At 39.1% G+C, this 20,401-nt stretch overlaps 1 protein-coding gene across 5 annotated transcripts in view; it reads left to right on the forward strand.

Moving 5' to 3' along the window:
- The window catches only part of LOC116729853 (membrane-associated phosphatidylinositol transfer protein 2), a 55,799-nt gene that overhangs the window by 14,020 nt on the left and 21,378 nt on the right, over window positions 1-20,401 (forward strand). For all 5 annotated transcript variants that reach the window (XM_032578676.1, XM_032578679.1, XM_032578678.1 and 2 more), the window contains exons 2-7: window positions 7,613-7,865; window positions 13,713-13,927; window positions 14,381-14,502; window positions 15,962-16,195; window positions 16,287-16,619; window positions 19,048-19,143. In XM_032578676.1, the coding sequence (XP_032434567.1) occupies window positions 7,788-7,865; window positions 13,713-13,927; window positions 14,381-14,502; window positions 15,962-16,195; window positions 16,287-16,619; window positions 19,048-19,143 (1,078 nt within the window). In that variant the 5' untranslated portion in view covers window positions 7,613-7,787. The remainder of the gene's footprint in view (window positions 1-7,612; window positions 7,866-13,712; window positions 13,928-14,380; window positions 14,503-15,961; window positions 16,196-16,286; window positions 16,620-19,047; window positions 19,144-20,401) is intronic.

Genomic DNA, 20,401 nt, shown 5'->3' on the forward strand with positions numbered 1-20,401 from the left:
TTCGTTGAGGAAATAACTACCCACTTATTATTTTTTGTCAGGTACTTTCTAAAACTATTTCTGACATTGCAACAGGTATGTTTTATTTGCAGCTTTTACAGGGGCATCTCATTGAAGTAGAATATCATTGAAAAGTTCATTTGTTTTACAAATTTTATTCAACTCATAGATACGTCACACACACAGAGGGACATTTTAAGCATTTTTAAATTAATTTTTATGCTGAGTACTTACATAATTTTAATGATTAAGACTTAATGAAAGCTTAATGTGCAGTTGTTTTTATAGAAAATTTGAAAATTGCACATGGACATGTAAAAAAATAAATAAATGTGAGTCTACTGCAAAGTACACATTCCCAGTATTTTTTCCTCTTTTCTTGCATGAATTTCTGAATCAATTCAACATGGAATAGAGGCAATCAGGTTTCAGGAAATCCCAGGTTAATAGTCGCCTTCAGCACGTCTTTATAACCATAACATCCTCTCAGTATTGTGGTCATGTCTGTTGCTCAAATTTCTTTTTCTACAACACTTTTTTTTTTTTGAAGCCTGTGTTTGGATGGAGCAATCTGTGAACAGCCAGTGTCTTAAGACACAAATGTCCTGTCGTGTTGTACTCTCCTTATGCAGTCTGGCAGTGACTGTCTGCTGGACAACTGTCAAGTCAGCAGTCTTTCTAGTGATGTGTAGGCCATTTGATAATAGTTCTGTATTATTCTTTTCCTCATAGTCTCATGTAATACTGATTTTCAAGAACAGTAAAACCTTAAGAGAGATTAATTCTTGAAACATTTCACCCCTGTGGTTTCTGGTAATTTTAGGGGGTTTATGGATTGCAACTAATAAAATCCAAAATGTAATATTTGAAGAAAATGTCATGTTTACAGCAAAAAAAATAAAAATATTTTCAATACAGAAATGTACTATAAATTATATACACTTGGTCAGTGTGTTAGACATGAATTACTGCATCAATGTGGAGTGACATGGACTTCATTTTACTCTGTTGAGATGTCCCATCTTCCCCTTGGGCTTAACATCACAATACATTCAAAGCTATTCTTACCCCTGTTGCTTAAGCACCTTTTATAACATACTTCTTTCTTCCACTAAGCTTTTAATTGAAAGTTCTCTGAAACAATTTAACAAAGAGCTTTGTGGTTTTCCTTCCATGTGTAATGCCATTAGCTGACAAATATCAGCTGACTTCATGGTGGTTATATAGACCACAGTGTGGCCATAACATAATATGGCTCTAGTATGTTATGTCATGTAAGATTCTAATTCAATATCTGTTGACTATATTCATCAGATATTTGCTGTTTTGGAGATCTGCCTGTGTAATCATGTGACATCTTCATACTAAGTGACAAGTTGTGACTTGCATTTATATTCCCCAAGTTATATTTAAATTAATGACATATATTCAAAAGTCATCTTCACAAAGAAAGGAGTTATAAGAAGTTAAGATTGATTTGATATGTTAGACTGGTTTGCTTTTAGTACTTGAGGTTTAGATTCTCTCTCTTCTGTGGTTTCTTCGTTCATTTCCTCCCCATCTTTGGATCGTTTCTAGAAGCAGCTCTCACTAAGTTACTGTGGGAGGAAGAGAGGATGAGGAGAAGGAACATGGTGGAGGAGATGCACACAGGGTATCAAGTATTTTTAGCTTTCCCTTTGCACTGCCAGGATAAGTAAAGAACAAGGGCACATTGTGCATCCAATTCTTGCTGAAGGACATGGGAACAAGAGGGACAGTGACCAACTTACAGGGTGTTTAGAGGAGCTTCACAGGTTTACTGTAAATTCCTCAAGATGAGAGTTTACTAATAGTTTCCCGCTGCATGTCACTGAAGCTTTTCATTCAGGCCTCACTTTATTGCATATATAGGACATTCATGAGTATTAAAACCTCAGTTAGTATAGATTATGATTTCAGCTGCAAACAAAGAATCCTGGCTGCCTCTTAAACAGAATAAAAAGGGAAATGTTTGCTCACTTATTCTGTGCTTTATTGAAGTGAAACAAAGGAACATTTGGTCTTTGTCCACCCTAACTCTTTTCCACTCCTCTTGTAAATATTCTATTTTCTCTGGATTTATCAAAGGATCCACTTAAATGTTGATGACATTAAGTTTTTAATAGATTTATATTTAAAGATTAAAGTAGCCAGTGTGTCTGAAAAGAGTTCAAGTAAATCAGTTCTGTCCTATGTCAAACAGAAGAACTCCTTTTTAGTTTTTTTATGTGTTAGACATTTTATTAAATGTAGACTGCACTTTTTTTTTACCTTTTCTTTTGGCTCGAGATGCACCATTTTATAAGACACAGATTGGAACTGGCCAATTATCCCTTGAATGTCTCCAGTTGATAATTGGTGAATTAAATAATAATAAAAAATCTTATATATTGAGTCCATCAAAACTTAGAACTCAAACTTGTCTTGGTATATAGCAACAGTATTTACTATTATGAATAAATGTTTTATTTAATAAAATTTATGTAATGGATCGGGACAAGCTTTGAAAAACAGTTTGTTTCCTTACTCATTTCTTCTTCTTTTGCTTTTTAGAACATTTGCATGTTTTATATAATCAAACATTTTTTCTAGGTATTATTGGTCTTCAAGTTATTTAGAGCTTATATCAAAGAAAGCCCTGATTACTGCCTGACCTGTAGAATAAAAAATATCTGACAACATAAAGTAGGCTGATAAATCGACACATTAAGCCCTTTTCTAAAAACATTTATGAACAGGTGAGAAAATATTTCATATATTTATTCTATTTCCCTGAATTAAAAGTTTGTGGTCACGATTTATTAATAAATAGAAACAGATCTAATGTTTGAGGAATCAGGAGACAAAAGTTACCATTTTTTGGAAGATGTCTGTCCAAAGCTCCTTATCTGGTTTAAAACTAACACAATGTTATAAAAAAAATAAATAATAAAAACTCTTACTGATATTAACACATGGTGTTGATACTATGACGGTTTGGGGCTGCTTTGCTGATGAAATTAAGATTTTGGAGTGGGCTAGTCAAAGTCAGATTTTAGTCTGATTGAGATGCAGTGATGTCCCCCTTAATCAGATCGGTCATGCTCAAAAATCTCAAAAAGCAGAAGAAATTCCTTCCTGTTTTATAGGTTATGAAACTCCTAATAATTTCAATCAGCAGGTCAGAGCTGCTGCTTTGGGCTGGAAATGCCTGAAATGTACTTTACTTTAAGGCCAACGCAGTAGCTGACTATTTGCTTACTGTTTCCACTTTTAAAGAAATTTAGCCTGCATGCAGCCCCTTATCTTCTAACTCCTGAAGGATTCACCAAGTTCTTCGCTCCTCCACCTCCCTCTGTACTCCAGAGGTCTTAGGCTCTTCCTTTGACGACAAAGCCCAGCTGTAGCTCTTTATCCTGGGGCATGCACCCTCTCTGCTGTGCATATAGTCCCCCTGTCTTATGTCATATGCTGCCTTCGCAGACAGATATTTTAATGCAACTTGACATCATTGTGGTAAAGGACAGACCGAAAGGGCAAAGAGTTCTGTGTAATGGAAAATGTGGCTTTTTCATTTTCTGAAAAAGCTGCTTCTCTTCTATGTCACTTAAATTTCTTGCTGCCACATATTTAATCCAGTCCTGTCTGCAGATGTCCTCCGAGTTGTGACAAATTCCTTCAAAAAAGTTATTTGTGATCTTTAGTGCCCAATTTTCAGTAGTTTTCTGCACCTTCTGGTGCTTGGTCCTGCCTCAGGTTGCACTTTTTAATGACCTGCAGGAATAAGGATGGGAAGAAGAATAAAACATAGGACAAAGTATAGAATAGAATAGAATTCAACTTTATTGTCATTGCACTGTCACAAGTACAAGCAACGAGATGTAGTTTGCATCTATCCAGAAGTGCTCTACGAGATATAAAGTATGCGGTAGTTATGGTTAGCTTCAGTTTGTTGAAATCGGAGCAGAAACATTACTGCCTGCTTTGTGATGAGCCCTGTGCATTGGCGTTTGCCGTTGTTGCGTCACTGACTAGAGGGGGGCAGAGACTGTATTTTTAGATGGGAATGAACATATTCTCTGAACGAACGTCAGGCACTCTGCTTACGTATGCTTGGATTATTGTGACTGAGCTATTTTTAAGCTGTGTGTGTGAGTGCTTTTTTTTTCTGGGTCAAGCATGGTGCCAGTCCTCTCCGGAGGATGCTGGTGGATAGACCAGCGCACATCCAGTGCTGTGCACAGCATCGGTGTTGAACTCCAAAGTAAGAGTGGGAAAGCAAATAGGTTCACATCCGAAAGAGCAAAGGCTGTTTAAAGACAAGTTAGTGCAAAGAGGAGAATTAACTATATCCTGAGATGGTTTTAATCTGAACATCAGTAAAAGAAACTTAAAAAACTCTAAGTGTTTAAATACAGCTATTTAAAAAGCTAAAGGTTAAAGGTAGTTTTTTTTTTTTTGTCCGTCCTGTTTCGTTGCTTCCATTAGTTTACAAAACTGAGCCCAGACTTGGATTATATAATAATAAAAACGTATTTTATTGAGCCAGTAAGAAAATACTTCATATATTTATTAGTACATCAAATTGAATCTTGTTTAGTCAAAATAAAAACTGTTCATATTATGGCTCTCTACCCAGAGCGCCATCCTGTTTTGAGTCTGCATTTGTACTTGCACTTTTATCTGGGTTTTTTTCTTATTTTTAGGGATTCTTGCTGCACTCTTGTCTCACAGCAAATGTCTTGATCATTCAGCTGTGGGTTGGAGCCTTTCTGTGTGTGGTTTGCATGTTCTCATGTCACATGTGAGGGTTTTTTCCAGGCACTTCTGTTTCCTCCAACAGTCACCGTGCACTTCTTTATGGTTCTAAGTCACTCCCAGGTGTGTCTGTGTTCGTCTGGTTGTTTGTCCCGGTGTGTCTCCTTGTCTGTGATGGACTGGTCATCTGTCTCAGCTTTCCTCCACCCAATAATAAACAAATAAATGTTTTATTAGAAAGATCATGTCATGGTTTTAAGTTGGTTTTTTGGATTTATTGTTTCTGTTCAGGTCTAACTGACTGTTAGGCTTTTCGTCAGGGCCTCTACAGCTAGCCTAGTTTTCTCCAAGTGTTTCCCAAGAGTGCAGTTATTTTCAGCAAAGCGTGGTGTTCTGCTCCGATTTCCCTGCTGCATTGTTCCTGCATGTAAACCAAAGAGGTCTCCACATGAAAAATGCATACAGTAGAACAAAATGTTAATGCTCCTTTAACCAGATCGCTGTGGAGAAATTGTCATGCTTTTATTGCTGTGGTACATGAGCTTGTTAGCTCGCTCATGTTGTTTTCAGTGAGGTGTTGCAGGAGCTATCAGTCAATAGGAGGAGGAACAGGAATATTGGTTACACCAGGAGCTGCTCTTTGCTTGCTGGGTAAGTGATGCACTGGGAATATTAGTGTAATTAGAGTGATTACACCGAATGGCTAAGCTCCAGAGCTTTGTCCAGCTGCTGCCATAGGTCAGATATTAGTTAAGATTGTGGTCATACAAGCCTGTGTTGTCAAATTTCCCACTGAAATGTAAGCTGTGACATGATATTGACTTCAACTTTCATTGTATGGAAGTTCTGGTTAATTTTCATTTATTTTTAGCTTGACCTTAGTCATAGTTTTTGCTATTTTGAGTGACTCCTGGAGCTCTTCTGTTTAATGCATTATGTACATCTTAATAAATTAGAATCTAATTTATTTTAGTAATTAGTTTATAGAAAAGACATTATGTATTTTCCATGCACATGCAATGCAATTTGATGTTTCGAAATGGGCTTCTGTTTTAAGAAGCTCCTATTTTTCCAAACATTCCACCTTCAGCACATCATCACAACGATGCTCCTCCATTATGCCATTTACAACTGTTCTTAAGAGTGTTGGACTGAGAAATATTTTGTATAATGAGGTCTGGAGATGTGCTGTTCCACCAGATGTTTGCTAATTGCTGCTGCCACTAGTCTGGTGGAGCTGAGCCTGGATACTGCAGCTCAAAAAAGACAATTTGACATAACACCCCCTGCTTTAAAAAACACATACTTGCATATTAAAGGATGTGAACAAAATGATATATTTAAAGCATTTTTCACATACTTTTGATGATTTATAATGAAAAACCACAAATTCAGTTTCTCAGAAAATGTGATATTTACATAAGACCAATAAAAAATATTTTCTAATGCAATAATATGAAAAAATGTGAACCTTGAGCAGCTTGGATTCTGTCTGTCTCCACTCTTCAATCCGACTCTTGGGCAGTTATCGCCATAAAAAAAAGTCCAAAAGAGAACTGAGAAAAATCCAAGTCCACTTTCTCTTTAGCTCAGATGTTCCTGATGTTTCAGGTTCAGGACTTGTTTGGACTGAGGAATGCCACAGAGTGCCATGCCCTGTACTCTGCTGTGTGGCTCTCGACTCCAGCTACACTCCTCACTCAACCAGCTTCTATGAAAGTGACTTTTTCAGGCTTCCCCTCCTTTTGAAGAGTGTTGGTGTGTCGTCTTGACACATGTCGACTCAGCAGTCCTCCTCTTGATTATACTATAACATGTCAGTTTTAAAAAGCCAATTTTAATTACTTTTATGCTACATTCTGGTTTTTCATGAGCAAAATTTTGGATTTCATTAGTTGTATTAATCAAAAATAGCAGAAATACCTGCTTCCAATATTCTGCATAATGAATCTACGTACGAGTCTCATTTTCTGAAGAAATTGCTGAAATAACTTTGTGATGAAATCCAAACTTCTATTTCTAAGTTGGAGAATATAAAAGGCGACTGTGGCCTGACCTTTTTTTTCTGCCAGTAGCTTCACCTTTATGAGCTAAAAAAGTGTGTCCTTGTACGGGCATAATTCATTTGGTCCGCACCGTTTCTTCCCCTGATGGGTATTGCTCTTTTTGCATCGACTCCTCTTCAGTTGATCTGTTACCTTTTCTGACATTTAGGAGGCTTCACTGAGATAAACTTATGTGCACTACGACTCTGCACAGATACGGCCTTTATTTGTACTAACTTAGCTTAGGAGAGTTGGTATTTCTGCAGTGGTTAAAACAGACTTCTGCAACTCACGCCACCCACATGCTGCACATGTATAGCCCACACCTACCTCTATCTGCCCAGTGGTTGGAAAGCAAAGCTTTGTGTAACTCGGATGGAGCTATTTGTGAAACCTTGGTTGTGCAAAGTTATGTAAAGTTCCTCACTAAAGTAATCCCTCGGTTGCCGAGTGAGGTACTCCATGTGACGATGCCGGAGCGTGGTGGACTGGGCAGTGGCCACTGTATAACACTGGGATTTTATCCAGGTAACGGCAGTTTTTAGAGATGCGATGCCTCAGATGCTAGAGCTTCCCGCCAATGCCAAGGCTTGGACCAAACAGGCAGTAACTATACCTGTTCCTCTCTCCTCTTCTTCACCATTTGTGCTTTTGAAATGTTTTATTTTCTTGTTTGCAGCTTTCTTCTTTAATTTATTTCAAGTATCGAGAGGCGTGTTAAGATGCAGATTGACACGATTGATTTTGAAAAGTAATGTTTTTTTTCAATTTAGCTTTAAGAAATGTTTGTGTTTTCCTTCTATCTACAGGAACTATCCATGCAGACTTCAGTCGGTGATCTGACGAGTCACATATAGGAGTAACCGGAGCCTCTCCTCTTCCCTCTCCCCATCCCTTCCCTAACCCCTCCCTCCCCCTTTCCCCATTTCCTCGTCACTCTTCTTCCTGATTCCCCTCTTACCCCCCTCTGCTCCAAGATTCACCATGCTCATTAAGGAGTATCGCATCCCCATGCCCCTGAGTGTGGAGGAGTACCGCATTGCCCAGCTCTACATGATCCAGGTGAGGTAACAGCACAACACATGGCCCACCTAATTTTCACCTACACACTCACACCAACCAACCACCAGACGTGAGAAAGTAGGAAAAAAAGAAAATGGTGAGCCAAGTGAAGCAAATGAGGACAAGATAAGCCAGCAGGGGAAATTTTTCAACAGCTCACACGATTACAGAATGATTGGTCACAAGTTGTGTGATGCAGAAAGAGTAGAAGAACAAAGAGTGCTTTTAGGCTGATAGATTATCCAATTGAACCTCCTAAACTGGCTGGTTTTAATTGACATAGACTGCATGTTTGTGCATGGGGGTGGCTGTTACCTACCAGACATGGCTGTGATTCGGACTGACATGGATGACCAGATTTTCAGTGTAAAGTTGCAGCGCTTTGCTAAAGTATTCACACCCCCTAAATTCTAAAATTAAAATTTTGTCAACCACAGAAATCATTGAGATTTTATCTGCTAAATGAGCACTAAGGAGTGTGCATCTGTTTTCTGGAAGAAAGCTTGAAGATATTTTTCATGCATATGCGTCTCTATTTACCCCACTTTACTCTGATACCCCTAAGTAAAATCCATCACAGCCCATTTCTCTTCAGTAGTCATTTACCTCAGTAAATGAGTTTGTAACTTAGTTTCACTACAAACACAGCTCTTCCATAAAGACCTCAGAGTTTTGTTAGAAAACAAACAGCATCATAAAGATCAGAGTGGACAGGTCAGGAGTAAAGTTATGTAGTTAGGTTAGAAAACAATATTCCAAGCTGCTAAAATATCACAGATGTCTGATCCACCCATCATCCAAGAATGTAAATAACTGAAGCATGAAAGAAATAAAGAAGCAGTCAAGAGGCTCATTTGGAGGAGCTGCAGAGGTCCAAAGCTCAGTTGGGAAAAATCTGTTGATGAGACAATGATGTAGCAAGAAGAAAGTCATTGTTAAAACCAGAATAAAAACATATTTGTTGTGAGCCATGTTTGATGGCTCACAGCAAATAGGTGGAAGAAGATCAAATGAGAACAAACTTAAACCCTTTGGCCTATATGCAAAATGCTGTATGGTGGCTCATGGTGGCGTGAGCATCATGCTTTGGAGATGCAGAAAAGTTGGTGAGAGCTGACGGTACGGTGGATGGAGCTAAATACAGATAAGTCCTAAAAGAAAACCTGCGAGTGACTTTAAAAGATTTGAGACTGTATTGAAGGTTTACCGATGATGACCCTGAACTTACGGCCAGAGCTACAGTGGTATCAGATCAGATCAGGTGTTAGGATGGCCTAATCAAAGACCAGACCTAAAATTTATGTTGCATAAAACTCAAAGTAGTAATTGCAGGGAAAATGGATCTGTATAAACTATTGAGTAGAAGTGCAGAATAAAAATCTATTTCACAATATGGACTCCTTTTTGTTGGTGTATTAAATAAAGTCCCAATAAAAGACACAGAGAGGTTGTAAAATTCCTCTCTGGGGTTGTAAAATCGCAAAATGTGAAAAGGGAAAATTACTGTTTAAAGCTTTAGTTATTCTGCTCAAAAACTTATTTTATTATTATTATTATTTTACTTACTATTATTCCTGTTACTTGTGCAAATAAAGCTGTACTTATTTAACCTTGGGTTATTTTACAATATGCTATTTGACCCTGATTGTAACTCAGATTGTGATTAAAAAAGGATTTTATCTACCTCTTGTTTAGAAACACTGAATGTCTACATGTACTTGAGTTTTTTACAAGAGGCACAGCAGTCTTGACCTGGTTAGGTCATATGTATATCGTATGATGCATGACAGATACAGTCATGTTTGATCAGGCGTTGACGGTCAGAAAACTCAACAACCAGCGAAATGTTTAATGAAGGAAAATGTACAGCAGCATCAAGTGAATCAACATTAACTTCCTCCTTTAGTCAACACAAAGCAACATTTAGACTCTTGCATGAGTTTACTTAAGTGTCTTTCCACTCCGACAAGCACGAGAGGGAACATTTTATATGAGCTCAAACACTAAACCCTTGTTTCTTTAGTATTTTTGTAAAAGCGTGAATGTAGTTGTGGGGTATTAATCCTGTGAAACATTTTAGTTCTGATCCACTTTGTCCCCAGACGGGCTCTCTACGGGCAACCCGGCACAAACAACGTGTGAACAGATTTACGCTGAGTTTCTCTTTGGAAAAGCGACTCAGACTGCGTCCGCTGGCAGTTTTACCGTGTTACATTGATGACCCATGGTTACCTTTTTCACTGACCTCACCATCTCTACACAGCTTCGCTGCTGTAAGGCTTCTGTCACCATGGCAACCGTGACATCAGCAGCATGCCGGTGGTCAGGTTTTGCTCATGAGAGAGTGAATGAAAAGAGGAAATGGTGGGTAAAAAAGACAGGGCTGCGAGGACAGAATGGGAAGAAACGAAGGACGCTTGCCTGTCTTGCGCTGCCGTAGGTTACCAGGGCAGCAGCCACACGTAGGCCCGCCTGACGCCAATCCACTGTAGACCTCATGGATGAAGACAGGGCCTTAGGACATCTTAGCCATGTCTGCACCTCGCTCAGCACGCCCACTCCATCTCCACTTATTTCCGTTGCCCTTCTGCCACTTTCTAATTTGATAGCCAGCCGATCATTTCTTCATTGCTCTGCAGGGATTTGTAGTAATGAGCAAAGAAAATGCATCAAGACAGGATTAAATATTAGACCATTCTACTGTGGCTCATCTGTTTGCGCTGGATGTTCAGGTTTTGACTTTGCAGCTTCTGTTTGTCTTTGGAGCTCAGTGCATCTCTAACAGGAAACATGGCTCAGTAAGTCGACAGCAGTGAGAATGAACCAGGATGTGACTCCCATCCTGTCACTGCAGAGGTATCTAAACACATATTGTTTTTTTGGGTGGCAATTGTGTATATTCAGTCACTTTTTGAAAAACAAATACCAAGACATATAGTTGTGTCTGACAAAATGTATCTTTTGACACAGAAACTTTAATTGTGTTCCCTGGCCCGACGAAATATGAAGGTTTTCCTAGTCTTCTCTGTTCAGGCTTGCAATGCACCAGAGTTATATTCACTTTCATGTCCAAAATTGAGAAATGTCTAAAAATGCAAAACTCTGATACAGGCAAGCACCAGGCAGTTGAAAACTCAGCTGAAAGTTACTGAAGCGTTGCAGTGTGTTGTACGGACCACCAACCCTGATCATCAGTCTGTAACACTTTGTTGAAAGCACTGATACAGTCTGCTCCTGTTCTGACATGCTTTGCTACTCTGATGTGTATGGACCTGGGCCATTTCTCCCTGCAACTCTGCTATCTGATTGCTTTATACTTGTGAGCCATGGAGTGGTTGTGTAAAACAAAGCGACAGTGAGTGGAAGCAGCAGAAAGTCTCACTTTTCTGAACATAAACATTTTGTGCTGTACTCAGTTTGTTGTACTATAGTTATGCATCTGTCAAAAGGCTGTTTTTCAGTGTCAAAAGGTGTTGGTGGCCTAGTGAGTGAGGCAGATCAGCATTGACCATCGCTTTTTTTTAATGTTTTGTTTTTGAACTTAGTTGAGAAAACCAAAATTAACGCTTGGTTTAACACATTACAGTCACATGTCAGGACTCATCTGATTTGAAATAAGAATATAAATATGGATGAATAAATATGAGAAAAATAAATGTGAATACGATAATGCATTGTTTAATCATAATGATCATGTTTTATTTAATTCATTTGGATCTCTCTACTGATCAAACCCATTTTAATTTTTATTAAACACAGATTTTGTTATGGCTTAAAGCCCCATCCATATTTATAATCTTTATGTGCATATGTTAGTCTGTAATTACGGTATTGAGCTCAGATAAAGTAGGCTTGGATTCAGGCAGTGGCTTTGTGTATGGCTGGTTCAACAGTGCCGGGGCAGTCTGTGTTTTGTCTTTCTAACTGCATCTGAGCTGTTGAGAGCAGAGCGAGTGGCTAATGAATGACCTGTCAGAGGTAATGAGGTCCAGAGTGCTGGATGCCTTCCTCCTCGCAACTGCTCCGGCAAACCGGAGAGAGCTTCCTCACTGTTATCAAGCAAATGGACTGAAAAACAGAACCACTTTTGCAAGGAGATTTGGAGAAAAGAGGCAGACTTTGGATCTTTGACATTTATGATCCCTGAGTCGCCTTTTTTTCCTCCTCTACTGTCGTCAGAATTTGGACTCTGCTCAGCTGTTCAGATTTCCCGTTTCACTGATTTCCCAACGATCCTTGCTCTGCCCGTGCCTCACATTCTTCTCCGAACCGCTTTGATTGTGAAACTTTGTCTCGCCTAGCTGCAACTCTGAGCAACTGCACCTCATGTCTCCACCCAGCTCCACCGCTCTGCACCTGGAATGTAAATATGGGAAAGGTGTGGTTTTATACACCTGCTTTTAGGCTTCCTCATTTGCAATTCAGAGGATGCATAGCGCTCAGGAAGCTATTAATTGTGGAGTGCGTTGTCAGACTAGTCACTGTAATAACTGACTCAGCCCATCTGTGATGAAATAATACAGCATGTAGGTTGTTGTTCCAGATATTTTTATGTGTTTCTGCTTGTAGCAGAGTGAAACTACACTATCTGTTTTAATGTGTACAAATCAAACACTCATTACTCCTTTAAAATGTTTCTGAAAAAGTGAAAACTTTCTTTCCAGCAAGGGATCTCTTGTGCATATTGTAAAAATAAATGAAGTTTCTATACATTTCTCAAGATATGAGATTTATGTAGAATTGATGCAAAGATTGATAAATGAAATGTATTGTACAGTATAAAGCAGTGAATGGCCTTAAACAGTAAACTGTCCCTGATACCTTCTTGTTGAGTCTTGCTTTAAAATAATTGAAAGTATTTTCTAAATCGCAGGATATTGTATAAACAAATGATGGTCATTAAACAAACAGCTAACAACTCTTTATGATTTTCTCAAAACAAAATGTTAACAGGAAATAAACCTGAATAAAATTTTCAAAATTGAAAAAAAATAAAAATCAAGATTGCAAAGTAAATTTGGAATTGTTGGAACTAATGACTACAACCATTTTAATGTTTTACTGCCACTAAGATAACAAAATATCCTGTGGATATATTTATATTTAGCTATAATGTATTCATTGCAGTCACTCTGTGTTAGTTGCTCATAAATCAGATTTGTTGTATTGTTTAGTGGTGCAGACGTTATCGAGTAGCAAATCTTGCACATCATGTCTTTTTTATTCTCGGGCTCTAAAGTGTTTAGATGAATAAATTACTAACATGGTTAACATGTGGTGCTAAATGCTGCTCAACTTTTTCTGGAGTTAAATAAGATGATTCATTTAAGAACAACTTTACATGTTCTGACAATACTCGAACTAAACGTGATGGACATGGTCATATCCTCAGGGGTCTCAAACTCCAGTCCTCAAGGGCCGCTGTCCTACAGTTTTTAGATGTGCCACAGGTACAAAACACTGGAATGAAATAGCTTAACTACCTCCTCCTTGTGTAGATCAGTTCTCCAGAGCCTTGCTAATGACCTAATTATTCTATTCAGGTGTGGTGCAGCAGAGGCACATCTAAAAGTTGCAGGGCAGTGGCCCTCCAGGACTGGAGTTTGACCCCTGTGCTCTATATGTTTTTAAGATCTCAGTACATCCTATAGGTCCTTTGACTAGGCCCTTCAAAGCTTTTTTTTAATGTGGTCTGGAGAAAAGCAAGTTGAAGTCAACTTAAGTTTACATTCAAGAAAGCTGCGCAGCTACCCACCTAATCACCTCTTTCAGGTTCATATAAAAAGTGTAAATGTAAACACTGTTCCAAGTCATTACAGTTCCCTTTTTTTTTTGCTTTACTTGCAGAAAAAGAGCAGAGAAGAGAGCTGCGGTGAAGGAAGTGGGGTGGAGATCCTTGAGAATAAGCCCTACACAGATGGACCAGGTGGGGTGGGTCAGTACACCCATAAGGTCTACCACATAGGCATGCACATTCCTGGCTGGTTCCGCTCCATCCTGCCCAAAGCTGCTCTGAGGGTTGAAGAGGAGTCCTGGAATGCCTACCCTTACACCCGAACAAGGTATGTGCGCTTTCAACCATAGATTCATGAGAGTGATGCCCCAAGTAATATAAATATATGTTATAAAATCTGTCTTCCTGAAGGGAATATAAACCTCATATTAAGCTGTCAGAATATTATCGATCACGTTGTAAGAGCATCAGATTCAGTGTCCTGCAAGCTGATGATGACCCCTCATTCTCTGGGGGTCGTCGCTCCATTTATCTGTTTGATAAACCGATATGTGAAGGTGCTGACATGAGGTTGACCCAAGACTGTGCTGTGGTCCTTTCTGACATATCTGTTTAACCAGCGACAGTTTTACTGCAGTGGTCTCAGACACAACAGAACATCAGAACAGCCTCGTTCACACTGAGGATGTGTTCTCACTCTTTGACTAATCCTGAGCCATTCAGCACTACATGAATGGGTTCATGTCCTTTATGATGCATTTTGTCACATAATGTCTTGCAGATACACCTGTCCGTTTGTTGAGAAGTTCTCCATCGACATTGAGACTTACTATAAGCCTGACACAGGCAACCAAGCTGATGTCTTTAACTTATCTGCAGCAGACAAGAGGCAAACAACTATTGGTGAGAACCTTGTTATGATGGAGAAGCTTAACATTTATATGCTATATTTTCAATAACACAATGCTGTCCTGTACAGCTGAAACTTAGTTAATGTTATTTCAATATTTTATTCCAAAAAAGAGAGTCATGTAGCTTCATTACATATGAGAATATTTTCCTAAGCATTTTTTCTGTTAATTTATGTGATTACAGCTTACAGTTCAAGAAAATCCAAAATTCAATTCATTTGGATAACCACAACTTTGAGAGGATGTAAAGTCAAACCTATTCAAAATTTTCCTTCCACCTAACTTTGAATGAATTATGCTTGAATATAGAACAGTCAGGATATATTGGTAATGATACAGTAAATCCTGTCATGTCAGCATTCTTTGCCATGATTTTCTACGCCAATGGCCTCCAAACATTTTGCACTGTGGTCCATTTCTTCTTTCTTTTATTTAATAATGCTAAATAATTTTGGTGTGAAACATTTACTTTTTATCTGCTTCAGCAATATGTTAAAATACATTATTTTAATATAGCAAAGTAGAAAATAAATTATTGTATGACAAAAGGGTGTCAGACAGATGCTTCAGTGAAACAAAGGTATCGTTTCCTAACTTTTTGGGTCAGATGTTTTGACCCAACTTACTATGATTTTAAAAAGAAAGCAAGAAAACACAAAAATGTAATTCTCATCCCAAAACAATACATTAAGTAATCTGCTTCAGCTCCTTTTGCTGGAGGGTTTATTTTGTACCATTCTTGAACTGAGGTTTATTGAAGTGAGGGCTGGGGCCACAAATGGCCCCAGCCCTCACTTTTTACACCCCTTTTCTAGGTCCTGATTTAACATTTTTCTATTAAAAAAATCCTTATGTAATATTCACAGAAACTGAGCTTTGGTTAACCCCAATAATCAAACTTAACAGATATAACTGCTTGAAATGTATTGCTAGAAGCAGATTATTTTCACTTTTTCAACAAATTTATAGAAAGGAATCTATATTTAAAAACATTTATGTTTTTTGAGACGGGCATATGCTGGTTTGTGCAACATTATTAATCTTAGTTTGGTCGTTTTTTTCCTGTCTGAAGGTTTTTCTGTATAAGCAGTGGATGAAGCCCACTTGTGGCACTTTAGTGACACAGCATAATTTTTGTGTTTGGAAAAAACTTCCCATCACACTACAATAAAAACATAAGTGCTTGTAGAGCACACGGTGACCTAGTTCTGATGTTATTTGTAATTATTTTAGTCAGTCACTGCTTCTTATGTAACTGATGCCGTTAGTCAGACTCGAAGTTGGTTATGAAAAGAATTTCAAGTTAGTTTTTAAGTCTGGCTTATGCATGTTCTGCTCCTGCCCTCCTGTGCACATTATGACATGATTACAAAACCACACTAAAGCCGTCGTAATTCCAAACAGCTGACTCCATCAGTTATTGGTGCCTGAAACCCGATTTTCTTTGGCAGACGTAATCGACATAGTGACAGATCCCATCCCTCCACATGAGTACATTTCAGAGGAGGACCCGAAGCTTTACAAGTCAGCCAAGACCCAGAGGGGGCCCCTGCAGGATGACTGGATAGAGGAGTACAACAACAACCCAGGGAAGACTCCCATCATGTGTGCCTATAAACTTTGCAAAGTGGAGTTTCGCTACTGGGGCATGCAGTCCAAGATTGAACGCTTCATTCATGATGTTGGTGAGCAGAGCTTTGGATTTCTATCACTGTTTTCTGGTTTCAGAGTCTGCAAGCCTGTTTAAACGTCGGTCTGCCTGTTGTTTCCCTTTAGGGCTCAGAAAGGTTATGGTGCATGCCCACCGGCAGGCCTGGTGCTGGCAGGATGAGTGGTATGGCCTAACCATGGACGACATCAGGCAGTTGGAGCTGGAAACCCAATTGGCCCTGGCCAGGAAGATGGCCAAGTTCCTCCATGGCGAGGAGCTCACCGAATCCTACGGAACCACAGTGTCTCCAGACAAAGAGCAGGAGGCCAAAGAGGCAATCAGCTCTATCGAGGCAGAGGAAACGGCCACCAGATCAGTAGAGACTCTGCAGCCACGAGGCGTCCTCACCAAGCAGTGGTCCACCTCATCCAGATCCTCCCGCTCATCTAAGAGAGGAGGTGAACGGCTCTTCACCTGTGGTGGCCCCCATCTTTGACACATCGGTCATTGTGTACATTCATCAATAAAACTGATCTAGAACTACAGAATCTACATGGTGCTTCAAAAAGTTATATAAAATTGTCAAGGTGCACACACATCCTTAAAAATGTTTTTAAAAGTCTTAAATTCATGTATCTAAAATTCAGGCCTTAAAATGTTGGCTACCACTAACTCACTGCTAACATGCCCTTGCTAGCTAGCCAGTTTTTTGTATCTACTATGGATACGTGAAAATTCAGATGTCTAGACAAAGTTGTGGAGACATAGATCTTAAATTCCATTCATAATGATATTAAAAAGTCTTAAATTTGAGTTGGTGAAACCATGCAGAAACCCTGGCTATACACCAACACACTTTAAGAACTGTGATCTGATGACAATTGGGTTATAGAGCAAAACAAAAATATCTGACCTTTATTATAAGAAAAAGGAACACATTTCCCTGAATGGGATTTCCCATATTTATATAAATAAAGGTTGCAAATAACAAAGAAATAGGCAAAATAAAAATACTTACTACACCAGAGACGTTCTGGAGCTCTGCACCTATGTGTTAGTTACTTTTCACATGACCATCCCATGGGAGCTGTTTGGAGTTGCATTTGCAAAGCAGCTGCACCGTTCAGGTGGAAAAACTACTTCACGGCTGCAGCTGCCTCCTCTTCTCCAACTCTGACTGAATCAAGTAGGAGCCCAGAAATGTGAACCTGCTGGCAGCTCTGGTGATAAATTCTCCCTAAAACATGCTTTACAGATCTGACGTCTTTCTGGAGATAAACTGGAAGTGTGTGAGATATTAACCACCCTAGATATTAACCAACAAAGCTTTACATGATGGCATTAAAAAATAAAGAATGAATAATTTAATACTGAAATAATACAAAACCCACAAATTACATCAGGGCCAGCTCTTACATTTACACTCTTAAGCTTGACTTGTACTCCAACTCCTATAATTATTGACAAGGGCAAGAATGTGGAGAAAGTCATAAAATATTTCTTTTATAACAGCAGCATAGTCTCTACACAGTAAACCCTCTACCTACCCTCTACATTTCCTTTTACTATTTTTCTCACTGCCTGTGGTGGGTAGACGAAATGGGACTATTGGCCCGTCTTGTTTTTGACAATTCAATTCAGATTAAACGTTTTTGACTGAAATAAATTTTGTTTAATTCAATTATATAGAACAAATGAACCAATGTCATCTTCACTATAAAAGATAAATAGATTGATTTTATATATTTTGTAAATATATAGTCAAATTGATCCTATAATATTAAGTCATGTAGGTAGATTCAGATTGAAGTTATAAAACAGTACGTTCAATTTCAATGCCAAACATTTTTACTTTAATTATATGCACCCTCAGAATTATGGTATCATTTACCAAAAGAGTTGTTTTTTTCATCATCTTCTTCAGTAAGATCTTTTGGTGATTATTTTATTTTCAAGGTAATTTTCACATCCATAGCAGGGATTCCCTTAAATATGGAGGGGAAACTGTTTTATCATGTTGTGGCATCTGTAACCCTTGGACCTGCTCACCATGTGAGCAGTTTAATAAAACTACATATAAAAAACAAACTTTAATGTAACTGAATAACTGGATTGCAGGTGTAGCTGCTCGAGCTTTTATAGGCGGTGTTACAGTCGGATGAAGAGCAGCCTGTGTTTCCTCGTGCCCTCACCTTTGACTGACTGTCCAGCTTCAGCAGTTTCTCTCCTTCAGAGCCGTGTTATTTTTAGCATCCCCTCTGACATCACAGCTCACGTGACCTAACACACCCATGTGCCGTCCGTTCTTTAAGGTTGCACTCGCTGTGTCTTTCTCATGGTCCCTGACTCCTGCATGCCTCGTTTCCCCCCCTATGAGCCCCATCACCACCATCGCCACCCGTGGTTCTCCATGGAGCTATTTTTAGCAGCAGTGCTGACATCACAGATCTGAGGAGGCAGACGCGAGCCCCCCTCTCCCCTCCGCTGCTGCTGCTTTGTCTGTCCTGACAGCCACAGCTGTGCCCCCCTCTCCTCCGCTGCTCTAATGATACATGAGGTGTCGGTTATAGGCTTGTGACAGACAGGGCCGACTCTAAGTGTTCACCGCCCTCGGTTTTGGGTGTTTCGCCTGCACTGGGCCTCACTTTTCTCACATCACCCCTGACCACCATTCAGCCCATCTCATCTGCAGGACAGCAGCACACCACAGAGACTCTCAGCGTGTTTATGTAACACTGTGTTTGTGCCTGAGCTTGGAGGGCGTGGGCTTGTGCGACATTGCCTTGTTGAAGTGTATTTCTGTATGTGTTAAGAAAGAAAAGAGAGAGGCTGAAAAAACACATGTCCCCAATTAACAGCATCATTTTGCCTCTTGTGGTTTTACAGTGAGTCCGTCACGTCACAGCATCTCAGAGTGGAGGATGCAGAGCATAGCGCGCGATTCAGACGACAGCTCGGACGAGGAATTCTTTGATGCCCATGGTAAATTATATTTTCAGCTAAACATTCTTTAAACTGCTTTTTTTCCCCCCCTGCTTTCTAGCTTCTTCAACTGCTCAAGCTTAAAAGCTGCAGCTCAGTTTTTAAGCTTCCCAGATACCCAGCATGCTTTGGGTCTGCAGCTGCAATAGAAGGGTGTGGTGCTGCAAACACGCTACCCAGAAGGAAGAGGTGGCTGGATACTTGGGGCCACGTCTTTCCTCCCTGATGTCCAACTCGGATATCAGTTCACCAAAACACTCGGCTCTTTTAAATGCACACAGACGTCCAAGCAATAAGCGTCCCTCTGGAAACCATCGTTTGTGTGATGATGTCATGGGAAACATCTTTATTATTTTCACTCTGACTCTTCTGACTCAATAATCTCCATTCATTCCAAGTAGGGCAGAAAAGATTAATCATTATTCATCAGTTAATGAAATAATAAACTATTTTAGTATTGTTTTAATAGTGGTTAATTGAAAGTCTACAGAATTTTTAAATATGATTAACTGATTGTCAGAATAATTGTTAGATTTATCGATTACTAAAATAATCATTAGTTGCAGCACTAACTCTAACTTCAACCTGTTTATGCTTGTGACTGGAAAACAGCAACTATGTTGACTTTTTGCTGGCATCCAGTAACTGATTAAGTGATGCAGCAAATGTGTTTAATATCAAATACTTTAGTTTTTTTTGTTGTTTTTTTTTAAAATCAAAACAATGTATTCATTTCAGTCATAAATTCACAACAATTAGTGTTAGTGGTAACTGTGATGATAGCAGTTATAGTATAATTGGGACTGTTTTGCTCATTTGCAGCAGCATGTACAGTTATTTCTTCTTGGAAAAATGTGTTAAAGTCTTAAAATAAATGGTTGCTATGGAGACTCGGTGACCCCCAAGATGCAACTTTCTGCTGCAGATCTCCAGCAACAAGCTTTGGAGATATTTTACTTCCCTTATCATCCTGTTCTTTGTGCTTGGTGCTACTTGGTTGTTCCACCAGCTTTGTTTGGCAAAGTTCCACTTTTTTAAGAATATTATTTTGACCACAGCTCTGAATATAGTGTATTTGCACGTTTAGGCGAGTGAATATTTCCTCACTTGTGAAACACACGTTTGTCTTGCAGGGATGGCATGCTTTTTTGTCTTCCCCCATTTTGAAGAATTAAGGCTGTATCTCATATATTTGTCCCAAATTGAAACAGAAAGTTATGGCTCATGTTCAGTTCATCCCAAAGTTTTTTCTGTCAGG

Source organism: Xiphophorus hellerii, chromosome 12, assembly GCF_003331165.1.
Source record: "Xiphophorus hellerii strain 12219 chromosome 12, Xiphophorus_hellerii-4.1, whole genome shotgun sequence".
NCBI lineage: Eukaryota > Metazoa > Chordata > Actinopteri > Cyprinodontiformes > Poeciliidae > Xiphophorus > Xiphophorus hellerii.